The following is a 17,951-nucleotide window of genomic DNA, read 5'->3' on the forward strand; positions in this document are numbered from 1 at the left end:
GGGTATCTGAGCTAACATTAGCCAGGTGGACTTGCCGGACATGGGACAAGACGAGAGAGTCCACACACCAGTCACGGTGGCCACTGCTCGGTCGGCGGTGTTGTGATTACAGCAATGTCATACTGACTCCGTAGAAACTATACAGCACGTGGACACAAGGCAAGCCCGGCGCATTTTTTTTATGTCCACTGAGCTTAATAAAATTTTGAATATATGTTCTCTTCTGCACTCTGATTATCTTTGGCGAACAATATGGCCGCAAGTCGTTAAGTTTCCCTCAAAAGAAATCTTACGAATTGGTCGCGTTCCCGACTCTTGACTTTCTACTGGCCACCCTGTGTTTGTGACGTCAGAGACTGCACCGCCACTGTCGCTAAAATCATCGCTTAAATCGCCGCTGCCTTTTATGCGAAGCATATTACGAGAGCTCAACCCAGCTCCTCAGGCGCGGCGGTGTCGCCTTGAATACCACGTGACACCGTGACGTCACGACAGAGGAGAAGTGGCTTTGGCTCAACTCTTGCAAGATGGGCTGGGTGGGAATCGAACCAGGGTCTCCGGAGTGTGAGACGGAGACGCTACCACTGAGCCACGAGTACGATGCTTCAAAGCGGTACAAAAGCGCCTCTAGTGAATGCGGTGTTGCCTTAGAAACGAGCTGTTTCTAAGGCTCAGGCGTGCGTCGCTTGCTCAGGTGCACATTTCGTTGCCGCGCCGAACGCTGCGTTGCTCGACGCTCACCGCGTCCAATGCGGGGCGCGTAGTCGCTGCGCTGTAGCCTATTGTCGTACACCCCTTGGCGGGTCGACGGGAACGCTGTCGCGTTCCACTCTTGAAGGCGAAGCAGAGTAACGCATGAGTTGTTTCTTCGTCTAGCCGAACCAAATATAGCCAAGCAACAGCAGTTCAACAGGCTAAACAGTGGTTCAACAACTAAAATAAAGGCTAGTATGCTTCGCATCCTGGGCTTAACCTTACCTAAGCCACAGCCATTTTTTCGGAAACTTTGTAAAAGCTCCATGTGTCGTCAGGAGACATCATCCGCCTCGCTTCTTTGGTGTTAGCACCACGTGAACTGCGTGCTTAGCACGCGTTCTGCGTGTTTGGATTATGGTAATGTAGGACCTGACGTCATTGACTCATCGTGAAATGACGCGAAGCAGCTACCCGTTTCGGTTTCGGTATCTTCTTCATTGGTAATTTAATATGATCCATGAATTTCTAAGCAAATTGAACAACCCTACCAGTGACAGGACTGGCAATGCCATTTGCAAGTGACAATATCCTAACGTAGTTTAAAAAACGCCGGAGTTGCTCTTTAAACAGCGCCCTGCATGACCATGGCGATGTAAGAAACGCGCGCCAAGTTTGATGCCAGGAAGTCTGGCAACGGTATAGAGGCGAAGAGTTCGCTCTGCGATACAAAAGCGCACAATTTGTCTCCGCGCAGAGTGCGAGTGATACAGCAAGATTATCACCCATACTTCGAATTTTTTTAGGAATGGGTAAAATGCGATTAAAGCCATCGTTATAAATCTATGGTCCCAAACAGATATATAAGTGAAAAACCGATGAAATAACATGGACGGAAAGGGAAACAATAACGAGATGAAGTAGGAAAACGACTGGGCAAGCAACGGGCGAAGGAGAACAATGGCGTTGTTAATAACGACACCAGATAAAAGTTCCACACACACACACACACACACACACACACACACACACACACACACACACACACACACAAATATATATATATATATATATATATATATATATATATATATATATATATATATATATATATATATATATATATTGACATGGCAAAATACAGAACGAGCGGCCCGCCACCACCAGAAGGGGCGCAACGCCAGCCTACTTTTCAGGAATTGGAGGGAACGAAACTGAACTCGAAGAACCGCGCACAAGAAAACCGAATTCGTACATACTGGCCCGACAATGAGTCTTGGCCACTCTATTGAACGGTCAGCAGGCTTTCCCTCCCGCGTTATCTCCTGCTCTCCAATGCCTCTGAGGAAAAAAAAAAAAGATCACCATAGAAGTTTTGGTCATAAATAGGCGGAAAAGAAAAGTTGCAGGTCTGCCAACGCGAGGCCTCGGAATTGCTGCCCATTTCAAGAAGACGCTCTGCCGTGTTCGCGGTCAAGTTGGCCTTGCGGGCTTTGAATATATATTTTGAATATATGTCTTATTGAATGGAGTCGTTTCGCTGAAAGCCTCTCATTTCAATTGGTAGAGAAAGCCGCTCGCAGACCGCGCAATAAATTTGCCGGTCAAAGCACTGGGGGCTTTCACAAACTCTCTTCGAGAAACATATGCCCCTCCCCCTCCCCTTACCCCCGTATTGTGCGCTTGGAACAGTGGAACTCATGCGCAAGCAGCGTCGCGCTTCGCCGCATGCCCCGCTTTCAGGGCGGCCGCTCACGGGTCGTGTTCATCACTGCGTGAGTCGGCTGTCAGTTGCATTCGCCCACCCTTTCTTGTGCCAACCGATACCGCAGATGGAAAAGGAGGAGGAGGAGGAGGAGGAGGAGGAGGAGGAGGAGGAGGAGGAGGAGGAGGAGGAAGGAGATCTATGCCGACTTCGCTTCGTTTCGCTCAACAAGGCTCCCCTACCCTGGTGGTCCCCATCCAGAAAGTTCCCGAAAGTTTCCAAATGGCGCAGGCCCAACCGCGACGTGCAGAACGTGCCGCCCCGAGTTTCTTCCCTCCGTGTGACAAGGGTCACTGCTAACCGTGCATCCGCATCCGCACGCACGAGCCACTTCATTCCCACTTCCACCTGCGCAGAACGACGGCTCGTTAATTGAATGCACAGCCGTACGCAGCAGTTTAGCCGGTGACAGAAAAGCCACGAGTGGAGTGGGCATGTACGCCACTGTCCAGCTGAATAAACCAGAACAGCAAGAAGGGCAAGGTCATGCGCGCATCCAGAGCCACTCGTAGCCCGCCTCCACACTATTTCAATATTATTTCCTCGCTACATGTTAACACGAGTACCTGGCTATCCAACATCACAGTCATTTAACGCGGTCCCTGTATACTGTATACATTATTAACAATTCGCAGGGATGGATGCGGCCAAGGAAGCTTTGGAGAAGCTTTGGGAGCAGCAAATTTCGCACTCTGGAGGAAGTTTGGAGCATGAATGCTCCGTCTTGGAGCAATTAACACGCACTTTCGGAGCACCTTGTGCTTTTGAGCAGCACGAGCGAAATACAGGCGTACGAAGAAAATCCACATGACTTGCACACGAAGCGACAAGGAAACCCATACAGCTTTCTGAGAAACCACCATAAAATTACATACCGAATGTGTCAACTAAATGCAGCGAAGAAAAACATAACCGAGCGCTTTCAGTTCATGGACTTGTGCTATGCTAATCGAGTGTTCTTTTTTTTTCATTGTGAACAAGCAACTAATAATTAGTTTTAATGAACAAACATTTATTACCTTACTTATTCAATGAGGTACGTGACAATGCAAAGGTTGCGGAACACGCCAAAAACGACCGCTAGCAACGTATATAGCGATCGAGTTCTTGTGTGGTTCTGTTTTCCAACAAAAGAAAAAAAGGTTGCAGTTTTTTTTTTATCCACGTGACAACGCGTCCCCGCACCTGTAATATAAGTTCTCTCAGACGTAAACGTCGTCAGTGCACTGTGTATATTATGAATCTGCATACATCGGTGAAAAAGCCCGGCGACGGCGGCCGCGATGGGGGCGAAATGCGAAAACACCCGTGTGCTTAAATTTAAGTGCACGTTAAGGAATCCCAGGTGGTCTAAATCTCCGGAGTCCTCCACTACGGCGTGCCTCATAATCAAAAAGTGGTTTCGGCACGTAAAACTCCGTAACTTAATTTAATTTTTTTTTTTACATCGGTGAAACATGCGTCAAACATGTCACGGTTAGGAAAGCGAACCGTTACAAGATCGCACTACTTCGCGTGTGATAGGGACCGAGGAGGCGCGCCAAACGCTGCTCAAGCGGTGAAAAAAAAAAAGGAAATAGAGCAGCCGCTCGTTTCTAGTGCCACTGTTTGACGAGGTTTGCATAAAGAGTGATGTCATCTTTGGTGCGCAGAAGCGTCGTCACGGTCACAGCGTTTCCTTCTCGTTCTTTTTATTGCTTGGGGAAATGTTCGCCAAGCATTTCTTGGCGAACGTTTGCCACATGGACAGTATGTATGTATGTATGTATGTATGTATGTATGTATGTATGTATGTATGTATGTATGTATGTATGTATGTATGTATGTATGTATGTATGTATGTATGTATGTATGTATGTATGTATGTATGTATGTATGTATGTATGTATGTATGTATGTATGTATGTATGTATGTATGTGTGTGTGTGTGTGTGTGTGTATGTATGTATGTATGTATGTATGTATGTATGTATGTATGTATGTATGTATGTATGTATGTATGTATGTATGTATGTATGTAGCTAGCCGCCTACGTCGTGCTGCTTCCATGGTCGTTTCGTTAACTTGGTATGTACCAAAATCGGCATAGTATGACAAGAGTGTATGACGAAAATAAATCATAGATCATCACACGAACATCACCTGTGCGTCATGTAGGTCACGAAAAAGCTGCCTACGTCTTGGTATGTACCAAAATTGGCATAGTATGACAAAAGTGTATAACGAACATAAGTGATCGGTCATGACATGATTATCATGACATGCCTGTCATGTAGGTCACGAAACAACCACCTACGTCTTGGTGCTCTCACGGTCGTTTCGTTAAGTGGTATAGGCACTGACTCGCATAACATCGATTTCAATAGGCAGTGGGATGTACCGCCTTTTTTTTTCACGGGCTTTCTTTCTCGCTAGAAAAAAAAAACATCTTCACGAATCCTAGGTTGTTTTAAATGCTGTTACCCGTCATTTGTCAACATCATGCACAACTTTTTCATTGACATCTCGTCAATTGGGTAAATTTACAAATTCATTTTATTAAACGTATTCGTGCACAATGAACGAGAAATATTCACCGTGGCCATTATGAAACACACCCATCAATGCATAGTGAACGCCGCTCGCATAGTGCCCTCCAGTAATATTCAATTCTCGGCGACCTTACGTCAAGATAGCAGAATACAGCTGACTAAATGTAAAGTAACTTACCATTCATTGCGCTTTGCCAGTATTTCACATCGCTTGCCGAGAAAAAGCTCCCAGATATTTTTGAAAAAACAAAGAGATAAAAAATGCTTCATGGCTTTCCGGTCTGCGTTGTCGAGCAATATTTTGAAAAAGCTCGATTATTCTGGCTTATTAGCGGTTCCGCCACAGGCGCCATAAAGCCCATGTAAAACGGCAATCGATATTTCGTGCGCCGAAGGATGATTTATTAAAATTTTGGGAACTGATCTGCGCAAGACGCGTCGTGAACATTGTTGCCACGAACACAATTTCAGAGGTTTACTGTTCCGCCGTACGTTTAATTACGGCCGCAACTTGGCCGCTAAGCTTGACCAAATATAAAACATTACACCCATGCCTTGCGTTCTGCGGCGGCTAGAGCCTGATTTTGTGTGGTGTGGCCGGGCAGAAAATAGTGTAGCCTGGGTGAAAATTTTAGTGACGATTGCGGTTGCCATTGGATGTTTGTGACCAAGAAGTTCCACGAAAGCAAGCATTGATCTGTCGGGGTGCCACACTATCATCCCGGTAACCGGACGTGATGCACGTGCTAAATATATTTATAATGTCGCACGCACGGCGTTCGCACGCTAATCGGTGCAGATGCACCAATAGGATGCCAAATCGAATGGCAAAATATATAATGAAACTGGTGGGCTACATGCTGAGCAGACTGTACGATTTTATTCATCTAGCGTGGCTTTCCTTCCCAACTGCCCCATGGAATGAGCGCCAGTTCAAATCATCTTTAGCTGGTCCGCATATACCCAAACGCATAACACCTGTATAAAATATTCGCAATGCATTGTACAGCGCAAAACGGTTTTCATTTTCTTGAGGCCTAGTTACAATTATGCCACCAAACACACCGACGCTGAAACGGATTGCTTCGGCTTGGATTGCAGGGATAAGCGCTAGCCAACGAATGCCTATGGGCTGTGTGGTTTCCCCTGAACAAGCACATCCTGCTAGATTTGGCAACTTCATTAGGAATTAGCGTTTTGGCGCAGGTTGGCGCAGCTCGATGGTTTGGCGTAAGATGGCGCAATTGGCGCAGCACTTCCATCCCCGAGTTTGCTAACCGCACGCTTAGCTATTTACGTCGAAACTTTTGTACTGTTCCGTCTTCCTTAAGATACATTCCAGACTACAGTATGTGCTGCAGCCGTACGACATCCCAGTCGTGCCAATACGGAGACTTCGATTCAAATTGTCCAGAATAACACCGTTCGTTATATTTTCCAACTACGGCATAACTGCAAGCACCTCTGCCACGAAGCCTTCCCTCGCACTTCCTTCTTTAATTAGCATCTCGAAGATAGATTTCTCGTTTATTACTGTTCCACGAGTTGTATCGCTATTTTCTACATGACCAACTATTCCTTGGTGAGCAGTACATATATCAACCCAGTGATCAATGCAAAGTAGATATACCATCATTCAAGACAAATAATTTTTTAAACTCGTTTTTGTCTCGCATAAGAGATGTCGAATCGACTTCACGCTGACGTTTTCACTGTTATGGATAACCACAAGATCCGTGATGCTTTAGCTAACGGTGTATAAACTAGGAGCTTTCTGTATGACCTTTGTGTACTGACTGCTTCTTGTTTAATTGTTTTGCATAAAAAAACACCCTCCGCTCTCTAATGCCAATTGGCTGTGAGGGTAAAATAATCAAATAAATAAATAAATAAATAAATAAATAAATAAATAAATAAATAAATAAATAAATAAATGCTGCAGAGATGCACCAGCGAAGTACTTTCGTTCGCTTAGGTAGCGTCACGACGGTGGCAAACTCGTTTCAATATTAGCATCTTCGGAAGCGATGTTTACCATCGCGTGGACACAGATGACAGGTGCAGCGCGGTTTTGCTGGCTGAGCTTGTACCGAGTTGTTATGTTGTCAGGGTGTCGAGTTGATTCGGCACGATTTCAGGCTACACAGCATGAAATAATGGGGACACAAGAAACTAAAGGCTACTATCTCAGCCGCAGAACCTACTTCGTTCCTCATCCGCGGCTCAATAGAACTCAAGCACTAACGCTCCGTCGACTACAAACGAATACGTATCCCAAGCCGTCGCTCTTACATAATAAAACCTATCTGGATACTTACACCGATGGTACTGGCCGCGATTGCGTAGAAATAGCCACGTTAGAACACATCCTCTGGCGGTGTGCTCGGTCACGCTCTATCATCGATAACAGCTCGGCCAGATGGGAGGCGGTTCTCCGCAGCCCTCTTCTGGCTGACGAACTCTGGGCTGTTCAGCAGGCCCACGATGCGGCAGAGAGGCTTGGCCCTCCGGCTCCCACGTGGGAGCGGCCCGCTTCATGATGACTCACGATCTGCAGGACTTCAGTAAGGTTTTACCATACCGTACCATACCATACAACGAACTTCCGTCAGACGCGCCGAGGATAATGAGTGGCGGAACAAAATGGAGGTGACGTGGATGTTCCAGAGGAATGCCCGTAGGATTATAAGTGCAGTCATCACGACATGGCCGGCTCCTGATGAATACGCCGGTCGTCATCAGATCACTGAAGCAAAGAAGCACCGAGATAGGTCAGTCCGTGACAATGACACCACGTTCTGGTCACACCGGGTGCTGATGGTTCCTTTAGAGTAGACCTCTATTCCGTGTAACTGTCACATGGCAAGGACAGTTACGACGTTCTCAGGTGGGAGACGCCTAGATCAAACGATCCGCGGCAAATATACGAGGCATGCTCAAGTCAGAATGTCGGTGCTTTATTGTACGTCTTCACCCTGCCTGTAGGCATTTCTAGAATAACGACAGCAATTTCACGTTGTCCTCCCCAAGCTGCCTCGTTGAGAACCTGAAACCTGACGAAAATTTCAGGAACAAAAAAATATCGAAGGCGGAAGAAGAAAATGAGAGATGATGTTCAAAACCACTATTACAGCTGTTCTCTTTTTATTTTCTAAGAGAACAGCAGAAATCGTGTTTGACTAATGTCGAGGAGGATTTACTACGTACAAAGGTGCACCGCAGGCTACGGCATTAAAACAGAGCGGCAGAGCCTGGTCCACGCCAGTTAGACAAATAATGGACAATGCCGAAACAGGCAGCCGTTGCGCTTCTAGTCTAATTTGAGCGCGAAATGACGTGAGCACGTGCGGCGCATTGAAAGAAAAGGTAATTAAAGTACAGAAAACGCAGCATGCGAAAGTATTTGAATGTGTATAAAATTGTAATATTCCCAAAAGTTGCACGGCTAATGCCGGAACACGGCACGTACACACTCAGGGAAATACGAAGACCTGACATGGTACAAACGTACGGTTCATCAGTCTGAAACAGAAAAATGCACCACCGTTGACAAATTGCCTGCTATAGCCCGCTGCTCCCCTATGTTTATTGGTGACGTATATGGCAGCGCTGTCACTGCGCTACATGTTTCCTTACTGAGAACATGCTTGTTCCGTTGAATTCTGCGGTAGAAACAAAGGAGGACGTCTAACGAGTCCTTTGGTTGCCGAGAACCATCAGGACGCGTATTCTACGGTTCACCTGTACCGAACACGGAGCTCGATGAAAGCCTCGAAATAGTTATGCTGCCTCAAACGCCATTCGAAGAGCAGTCAAGCAGGAAGAATGTTTTCAATGTTGCTTTTTGGAAGTCGGCACCTAGCGTGCCCCACAAGTTAAAGTTTCCTTAATTAGAAGCATGAGACGAACGCACAGGCAAAACCAGACAAGTTACCACGCGTACGCATAGTAGCTCACTGCACGAAACCACGGTGCCAAAATAAAGCTAACTTGAAGGCTCTTTCACAAATGGCAAGACAAGGAAAGCAAACTAGCGCGTTTATCACAGTGAAAACAATTGCATCGACATAAACCTCTAATTAAATAAATGGCTTAATTCCACTGTCCAATGTACTGGTGTCATACGAGACAATTGCCGATGGGGCTTGACTTTGTCAAGAATGGCGAACTGCGAAACAAGATTGCCACACAGTTACGACAGGGCGACACGACGCGCACCTCTCCCTCTCCGTCGCTGCGGCTGGGAGGCGTTCAAGGAAGCGGCCTTTGCGCTGGAATCCGCCGCCTTCCACCCGCCCCATCGACATTGTGACGGAACTAGTTCGGCGTATGTGAACAATGATTCCGGAGTTCCCCAACGCGGAGCTGATTTGACACGCATGGACAGGCTGCCGTGGGGACGACGTATTTTGGTGCGTCTCACGCTTCGGCGTGGCACGGAACAACGAGCGACCCTCGATCGGCGTCGATAGTTCCCGGAACGGCACCCCGCCTACGCCGTCGTCGGGCATCAGAGCGCGGTTGCCTTTGTGTACGTAAACTGATCTTCAGAGCAGCTGCGAGTTGGTGATGTGTAAACGAACAGTCGCCGCGTCGTATGACCGGCGGATCGAGTGTATAAAAACTGTGGTTGTGCGCATGCTGGACACACTTCTCTTGAGCAGTCATGTTAGACTGAGTCACTTCTCTCATGCAGTCATGTTGGACTGATACTCTTTTTCTCAAGCAGTCATGTTAGACTGAGTTAATTTCTGTAAATAAACCCCTTTTCCTCGTTCTCGATGAGAAGCAGTTCTTCACTTCATCAACGATCTCAGCGTAAATAAGTTGGACGACGGCATGGGCCAGCTACCTTCGAATTCATGCCGTACTCCAATCTTGGCAAAGGACCACGGACGATGGGATTGAGCCCCCAATCCTGACAACTTCTATGTCTCATACAAGCTGGCACCCTAACTACTAAAGCATTTAAGTTACATGCTTGGCACAGTATTGCACGCAACCCACTAAGATATTTCCCTGCTGCTGTTGCGAAAAAAGAAAAAAAAAGAAGCGAACCACAGTGTGCAGAGGATGCGCCTAGAGGGGTGTGACACGGTGAAAAAAAGAAAAAGAAATAAAGCTCGTTGTGGCCGCCAACTTATGCATAACAACGTACGTCGCGTCGGCAAACGCCGAACTGCCACTCTCCTCGCACTCCTGTTGCCGAGCCTCCGCGTTTTCATGCGAAACCGTGACAAGCGCTCAGCAACGTTCACGTGAGGAAGGGAGCAAGCGAGAAGAACAAACAAATACCCACACACCGCGCCCTCCCTGCCATTTACGGGAAAGCAAACATCGCCGCGCGTCATCGCCCTATCGCACGTAAACGGCCCCCTCAAAATGCTATCACTCGAAACCGGCCGCGGAATGAGACGCGAGCGCCGCTAGCGTGTACAGATAGCGCAGGGAACGAAGAGACAAGCCATTCCGACAGACGACGCCTCGAGGCATCCCCTCCTTGCCGCCCTCTCTTTCCGCCTTTCACCGCGTCGGACAAAACGCGCGCATACACAGACGTCGTGCAGTGAAGCCCTGCCTGCTTCCTTCCGCAATACGCGCGGAACGCACGGAGCACGAGAGGCGCGGGCGATAAGCGCCGGCGGCGAAACGCGGACGAACATCAGCAGCGACGGGTCTTGGGCTGCAAGTACGCGCGCGAGGGGGGGTGTGCGGAGATGGAGCGGGGGAGAGGCAAAGCCGGATGCGGGCACGACGAGCGTCGCGCGCAACAGCCAGGCGCGTCGAGCGGCCAAACTGCTCTCGCGGCTCCAGCGGGCGTTCCTTACGGACCGCGTATCTGCGTGGAACGGTGAATGGCGCGACACTGAAGGGAACGGACAAAGAGCGCATACCACACAACGAACCCTCACGATCGTGACGGCGTCCCGACGGTGCAAGGTTTCCAGACGCCGGAACATTTCAAACCACGCATTCCCGCGTAATGTTATTAACTTGCAGAACAGCTCGAACGAGTCCGCAACAACGTCAGTGCCCGACGAACTGGGAACCGAGGTTCTAGGAGCGCAGGACTGGAACCTACCAACAGAAAGCGTTGTGTTTGTAGCTGAAATAAAAAAAAAAGCGTTGCAACTCCACAGGCCAACAGCGGCGGCAAACCAACGGACGGATATATTTGTCTTTCGGATGCCTTAAGACAACATAAATAAATTATGCGAATTTGACGCGCATGTTGTAATCTACGCAAACTGAAGCTCGCATGAAGCGGCTAGTTAACCGATATAAAATCGTTCATCTACTGCACCGCGTTTTGCCACATGGCGATTTCGCGTGCCTGTCCGCGACAAGACGCGGAGATTCCCCCGCAAGGCGACCTACGTGACTGCAGTTTACCCCGTCTCCTGGATCACACAAGCTTGACTATCGCACTGGGTCAAAGATCGGTCCACTTCACCCGGCGACAAAGCGATCCAGTAGACGCGTCCCAGGAAAGCCGAGAAATATATAAAAATAAAACAAGAAGAAGAATTCAGTTTTAGTAATGGAATTACGCGCTTCAAGGCGTGTATTTATTGCGCGGAAAATATTCAGGTACTATTTATTATTTTTTATTTTCCCTCTTTTTTTTTTGCAGCGTAATAACGAAGAACACAGAGCTGCTCATCAGTAAATCTGTATAAGGGCAATTGAAATGGCTATATGTAAGCCGATTGTTCATATGAGTGCTGTCCTCAGTGTGAGCCTCTCGGCGAGGCAGCAGTTGCAGGCACGTTCGCAGCAAAGTCAGGCAGGGTGCGCCAAGCAAGCTCCGCTTTAATAAGAGAGGACGCGTTTCATTCTGATCAACGCCAATTCGGTAGAGCGCAGCGGTACGACGTAATTATTTATAACAGCTAGCAGCGAATTCCTCCCGACAGGGAGACAGCAAAAGAAAGAGAAAGAAAAAAATAAACGCAATTATTTGATAAACGCTTATGAATAGAGACCGACGCGGAAACATCTGACTTTCGTTAAGCAGAACAGGATTTTCGGCGCTCGTCAAAACACCAAGCGATATCACGTCTAGCAGAAGAGAAAAAAATCGAAACCAACGGTACGTGGCTAGATGGCGAGCATTTAATTATTTCGCGCGGCCGGGCCGACTCGTAAACGCACGCCGCCGAACGCGGAAAGCAGTCTGATGCAAAATTGATGAAGACGGTGAACGCGGACAGTTCGATGAAAGGCGAGGGAGAGCGCATAGGGGCCCCGACATTTCAGCACCAATTCCTGCCAGCGAACAAAATTAAACTTGCCGGTTAAGCGAGCCAATGATTTTGCATGAGGCGGGGTACCCCACTCCAACCCTCCACCCCCCCCCCCTCCCACCCTTTTTTAAAATTTTTTTACCTGCTAAGCACTTCAGCAAGTAAGCTTTGGCAAGTCAACAGCGAGCATCATACGTGAACTCAGATCGTGAAAGCTTAATGGGCTTGCATCCGAGGACCATTCAAAATCGTCTTTGCGTCGTGAGCACACATATCTATAGCTTTAAATGTGGTATAAAGTTTGTAAACAGGGATAAGATGCCTCAGAAAGGATGGCCAACGTTTCGATAGGAGGACCTATCTTCGTCAAAGGCAGCGTTTGACGAAGATAGGTCCTCCTATCGAAACGTTGGCCAGCCTTTCTGATGCATCTTATCCCTGTTTACAAACTTTATACCACAGTGTGCTATTCCATCTGTCAGCCCCTTTCTTGTTTTGGACTTGTATAGCTTTAAAGGATTTTGTTATTCATGCTTGTTGAATACGCGATCGCTACATACCAGCGGGTGGCGCTAAATTAGCAGAAAACGCAACTGACGCGTTGAACGATGCGATGGAGACACCTGTGAGAACAAATTCAACAGCATGTTATGAAAAAGAAGCGACCGAGAATGTAACAGCAGCCAATCACATAAATTGAACAGTAAAATTATGACATCATAAAGTGACCTAACAAAAATGTCCTGCATACCGTTCTCAGAAATTGGATATCTGAAAACGAACGCTCCAGCAGCATAGCGATAAAAGTAAACTTATCAGACTCAGTTCGATGAATGGTTTATCATAGCGTAGGCTTGTCGAGATGGCGCTCGCCTCCGCTGCCACGGATGCACGGAGGCGAGCACCATCTGGATGGTGTTCGCCTCCGATGGTGTGCAGATCTCTGCATGGTGTTGCAAGGAATTGACATGGCGCACCGCTCTATGAATGGTAAAAAGCGCTTAAAGAGGGGTCTGTGTTTCAATTTCCGCGTAACATAATTATATGTTTTTTCGTGCACTCAAATTACAATCCGAGGCTCTCACGTCTGTAGGTTGTGTGTAAGTCGTACTTTACGATTTTTCTGACGCACTTTAGGGCCTGCGTAGTTCAGAATGATTTTTCGCTCACGAGACGGCCGGCGCCAGCGCCGCACGCCGACACCGGATTTCCTGCGACACGGGGCCCTTAACGCTGTCGCGTTAATATCGCCCAAGTCTGCCAAAGAGGTTCGCAGCTTTGTGGAGCTCTGCTACTATTTGAGCAGGTTTGTGAGGAATTTTGCAGTGATTGCGAAACCGCTCGCAGGCCTTCTTGAACAAAGCCCTGTTACCTGGGGTCCTGCACAAGCCGCAGCTTTCCCCGAGTGAACCACATTTCTCACAAGGCCTCCCATTTTGATTCACTTTGAACCATCGGCCGAAAGCGAAGTCCGTAGTGACACGAGTGGTTACGGAATAGGCGCTGTCTTGGCCCAACGTCAATGTGGAGTGAACTGCGTCATCGCTTATGACAGCAGGCTGAAGTCCGCATTGGTGCGAAATTACTTAATTACTGAACGTCAGCGACTCGTTCTTGTATGGGCATATGTATATTTGGCCGACCGTTTTCCCGACCACCATGCCCACTGCTGGCTCACCTCTTAGGAAGATCCTACATGCACACTTGCCCGATGGGCACTACACCTGCGAGAGTACACCAACACGGTCGTATGCACAAAGATGCGGTTTTTCTCGCTACCCTGTGGCCGACTGTGACTCTCCGCGCACGGAATCCCTCGATTAGGTCTTTACCGTGAGCCAGTTGTTTAACATCGCCTACGGACAGTGTCGGGATGCCTACTTAAGAGAAATGATCGAGCGCTTGGAATGCTCTTCTAGCGACGCCTCACACATGTTCACCCTGAAGATGGGTATGAAGGGGAGCACCGCTGGGTACTCTGCCTTTTACCTTTTGTTCGGACGTGAACCAACTTTACAGTTGGACATGTTTCTTCCTTCCTCTGCAACTTCGACCAGTGAACACGCACGCGAAGGCATTGCCCGGGCTGATAACACGCGGCAGATAGCCCGCAGTATACTTGCTGCTCCCCAAGACAATAAGAAGCGCCTTTACAACCAGCGACACCGCGACGAACGTTTTGCTCCGGGTGCCCTCGTGCTACTTTGGACTCCTCACGACGTGTGGCCGTTATCTGATGAGTACATTCTTTGCTACACCCGCCCATCTCATGTCCTCCGACAGATGACTGACGTCACGCACAAGATTGTGTCCGCCAGTCCCACTACATCTTCCGTTACATTGTCCAGCGATGTCGTCCACGTTTAGAGACTAAAGCATTACCACGCTTCCTCTGCGGTGGGTCCTTAGTGGCGCCGGGCGTGCGCTTCTGAGCCGGGGGTCATGCTACATGCTGCTACTCGAAGACGATGAAGTTGACCCTTGGATTTAGTGGGACGTAACCATAGGCGGCCACTCCTGACCTGATGACGGCGACGGGCTTGATGTTGGATGGCTTCCATGCTGGCCAGTGCTTGCTACCCTTACAAATACACTCTGTAAACAGTTTCTCTATTGTGGTTTCACGTAACAGTATTATCCGTATCAGGAAGGGCCTCGACGGGCAAATGAAGTGAAGCGACAGCAGAAACTGCGCAAAAAATTGACAGTTACTTAGTATACTTACGTGATTTCAATACGGAAGCATGACTACTCTAATTAATTGGTTACGTCCATGATGCCTAACGTCATACATTGTCACATGTCCTTCACAACTCTACCTTAATTCACATTGCTCCAATTTGCACCAGCCTTAATGCACCTTAACCCACCTTAATCCACATTAATCCACCTTGCTATATTTTGTACAAACCTTAATCCAACCTAATCCACTTTCTTCCACCTAAATCCACTTTAATCTACCTCAATTCACTTCAGCTTTATTCACTTTACTCCACTTTACGTTACCTTACTTTATGTTGCTCTAACTTTAATTCACTTTACTTCACTCTAAGTCACCTTGGGATTTCTTCGCACGAGTCGCAGCAGGTGGAGTGCCGGGAACGTGACGTCATCGCGGTCACGTTGTTTTAGAACCAACGGATGCTAACGCCGGACGCTCGCCTGATTTTCCGCTTCACGGGCACATAATGCACATTAAAACGCTCTGAGGTATGTCATGTGTGCTTCGTTCCTTGGGCACAGGCGTCTGCCAGCGTTCTGCACGCACTGAGCACTAACATGCGCGCTGGACAAGCGTCGCTACGTGTCACTATTACACACGGCAAACACACGGGCACGAACTGGCACACGAAACATGCACACAAACACACACAGATGGAAGGAGCCGACTACACAAAGGGACAGAACACAGGAACCAATCAACGACGCTCACAACACAGGCATGCACGAACGAGAGACGGTACACCATAAAGTGACGGCTAGACAAGCTGACGTCGGCACTGAGCGTACATTCCAGACGAAGATCTAACGTTAGCGCGGCCAGCGCAGAAGCAGACGTGCGCTCGCAGGCGCCGTCGCCAACGACATTAAGCTCGTCGTGTGTATCGTTCGGTGCAATGTTCCGCGCAGCACAGTGCATTAGCGGGCGCCGCCACTCCAATCGGAATAACCAAGCAGCTGTTCGTGGGAGTTATTACCCCCACTCGAACATCGCAAAAGGTTAGGCTATATAACTAAGGTTCAGATCGTGAACCTAGCCGGAAAGCTGTTACAAGCACCGTTCAGTGCAACGGCTAACTTCAGTGGCCCTTGTAAGAAATACAACTCTCCATACGCCCAGGTCTAACTACGCTGCGCGGATGTTTGTAGCAAGCTCGCAAAGGTGCCAGGCAAGAGGAACGAGCCACAACGGAACAAACATCGAGACACATGGGCAGGGACGCCGTTGGCGTGCTGGCGAGAGTAACGAACCTCGAAGTATTCGAGCTTCTTGGCTAGCAGTACCGAGTCCAGAGGAATTCCACGACGACTTCCCTGTTTAGGGGGGTGGGTAGAGAGAAATCACAGCAGCGTGGTTAGTGAGGGAGGAAATGAGCGAAGCAGGAGGTTCAGTCAGCGGGAGACACAGGAGGTTTGAGCAAGCACAAGGGAAGACAGAAAAAAAGTATGAAGAAAAGCAGAAAAAGAAAGAAGTACTGACTCGACATTGACTCCTATGTCTCCTAGGTTCACAGATGAGAATAAACGCGCACAGGTTTCACTGATAGGCATGAAAGAGACAGAGGGAGAGCAAGCGAAAAAAAAGTGCCCTCTTTGTTACTGAAGTTACCGTGTAACAACTGGCTCTGAGTCACAATTGTATTTCCACTCAGGTTGATGCAACGACGTTAGTGTGAAACACTCTCGCAAGACATAACTGTATATATGTGTGTGTGTATATATATATATATATATATATATATATATATATATATATATATATATATATATATATATATATATATATATAACCGCGTATTGAAAAAACAAACGAGCAAGCAATCATACAAAGACAGGAAACGAACACCGAGAGACCTAAGCAAAATCATTATAGAAAATTATTTCATCGCGTTTGTTATCGGACTTCACCCTACCTATTGGCGCAGAATAACATTAGGAAGTAACATTTCGCCAAGTGAAGTGACGTCTTCTACGTAGCAGACAATGACACTAAAGCTCGACACAGCGTTAGTCTTTCTCACAGTAAAGACACCACGATAAATGACACAAACTGAGAAACGAAAAATGACACAAACTGAGAAACATTGCCAGAACTCAACTTCACGCCGATATTGTCCAGCTCAAGGTTTGCGAGGGCGTGTTCAAACGAAAGTGCACGAGCTGTTTTCGCTTGTTTAATTTCTTTCTTTCATTTCTTCTTTTTTTTTTCATTACAGAGTTCCAGTTATCTTGAAACGCTGCGACCGCGACCGGGAGTCGGACTCGCGACCTCGTGCTGAGCAGAACGTCGCACCCAGTGAAGCACCGCAGCGGGAAATCAGCGCATAGTTACTGCGATGAACGGGAAATAACGCAAGGAAACATATACAGCAAGATAAACCTGGCGATTCTTAAAGCTGCGGCACAATTTGAAAAAAAAAAAAAAGATGCAGTGAGGAGCCTTCGCAGAACACCACGCGCGCGTTCATCGCGTAATTTGCTTTTGTTATCGGAAGCGTCATATTTTTTTTTCTCGGTCGCGGAGCGCTTCAAACTATGAAGAGATCAAGCGGAAGTGTTCGCGGATGTTTCGCAAAACGGCACCGGAAGGATGAGAATAGAACGCAGCTGAAAAGATTGCGTTGCGGTGAGAACGAAAGCGAATTTCCTCTTCGGGCATAGCCGAACAAAGTGCTACATAACATGAGAGAGAGAGAGAGAGAGAGAGAGAGAGAGAGAAAACAAAGCAGCGTAAATACATTGCACTCAATATGCTTTAAAAAAGAACAAAAAGGGGGAGGGGGTGGGGAGAGACCGCTTTGTGTGACTATGTTTCTTTAATGTAGTATTAAAGGAAATCAATTTCGTTTATTTCGTTTTATTAGCCACACGATATGTTTTACTTAAATCGGTCGTGCGCACGAGGCGTCCGGCCGTCCATGTGAGGCAACTGTTTCGGTCGTGGTCGTATTCAGCTAAAATATAGGCTGCAGCTTTTCGCAGAGGTGTCTACAC

The 17,951-nt window shown here is 47.7% G+C and overlaps 1 protein-coding gene across 11 annotated transcripts in view; it reads right to left on the minus strand.

Annotated features, from left to right (window-relative positions):
- The window catches only part of dlg1 (discs large 1), a 764,145-nt gene that overhangs the window by 303,987 nt on the left and 442,207 nt on the right, over positions 1-17,951 (minus strand). For 7 of the 11 annotated variants that reach the window (XM_065447249.1, XM_065447255.1, XM_065447241.1 and 4 more), the window contains one exon: positions 16,209-16,271. The exons of the other annotated variants lie outside the window; for them this stretch is intronic. In XM_065447249.1, coding sequence (XP_065303321.1) covers positions 16,209-16,271 — 63 coding nt within the window. The remainder of the gene's footprint in view (positions 1-16,208; positions 16,272-17,951) is intronic. 11 annotated transcript variants of the gene reach the window in all.

This window comes from Dermacentor albipictus, chromosome 1 (genome assembly GCF_038994185.2).
Source record: "Dermacentor albipictus isolate Rhodes 1998 colony chromosome 1, USDA_Dalb.pri_finalv2, whole genome shotgun sequence".
Taxonomy (NCBI): Eukaryota; Metazoa; Arthropoda; class Arachnida; order Ixodida; family Ixodidae; genus Dermacentor; species Dermacentor albipictus.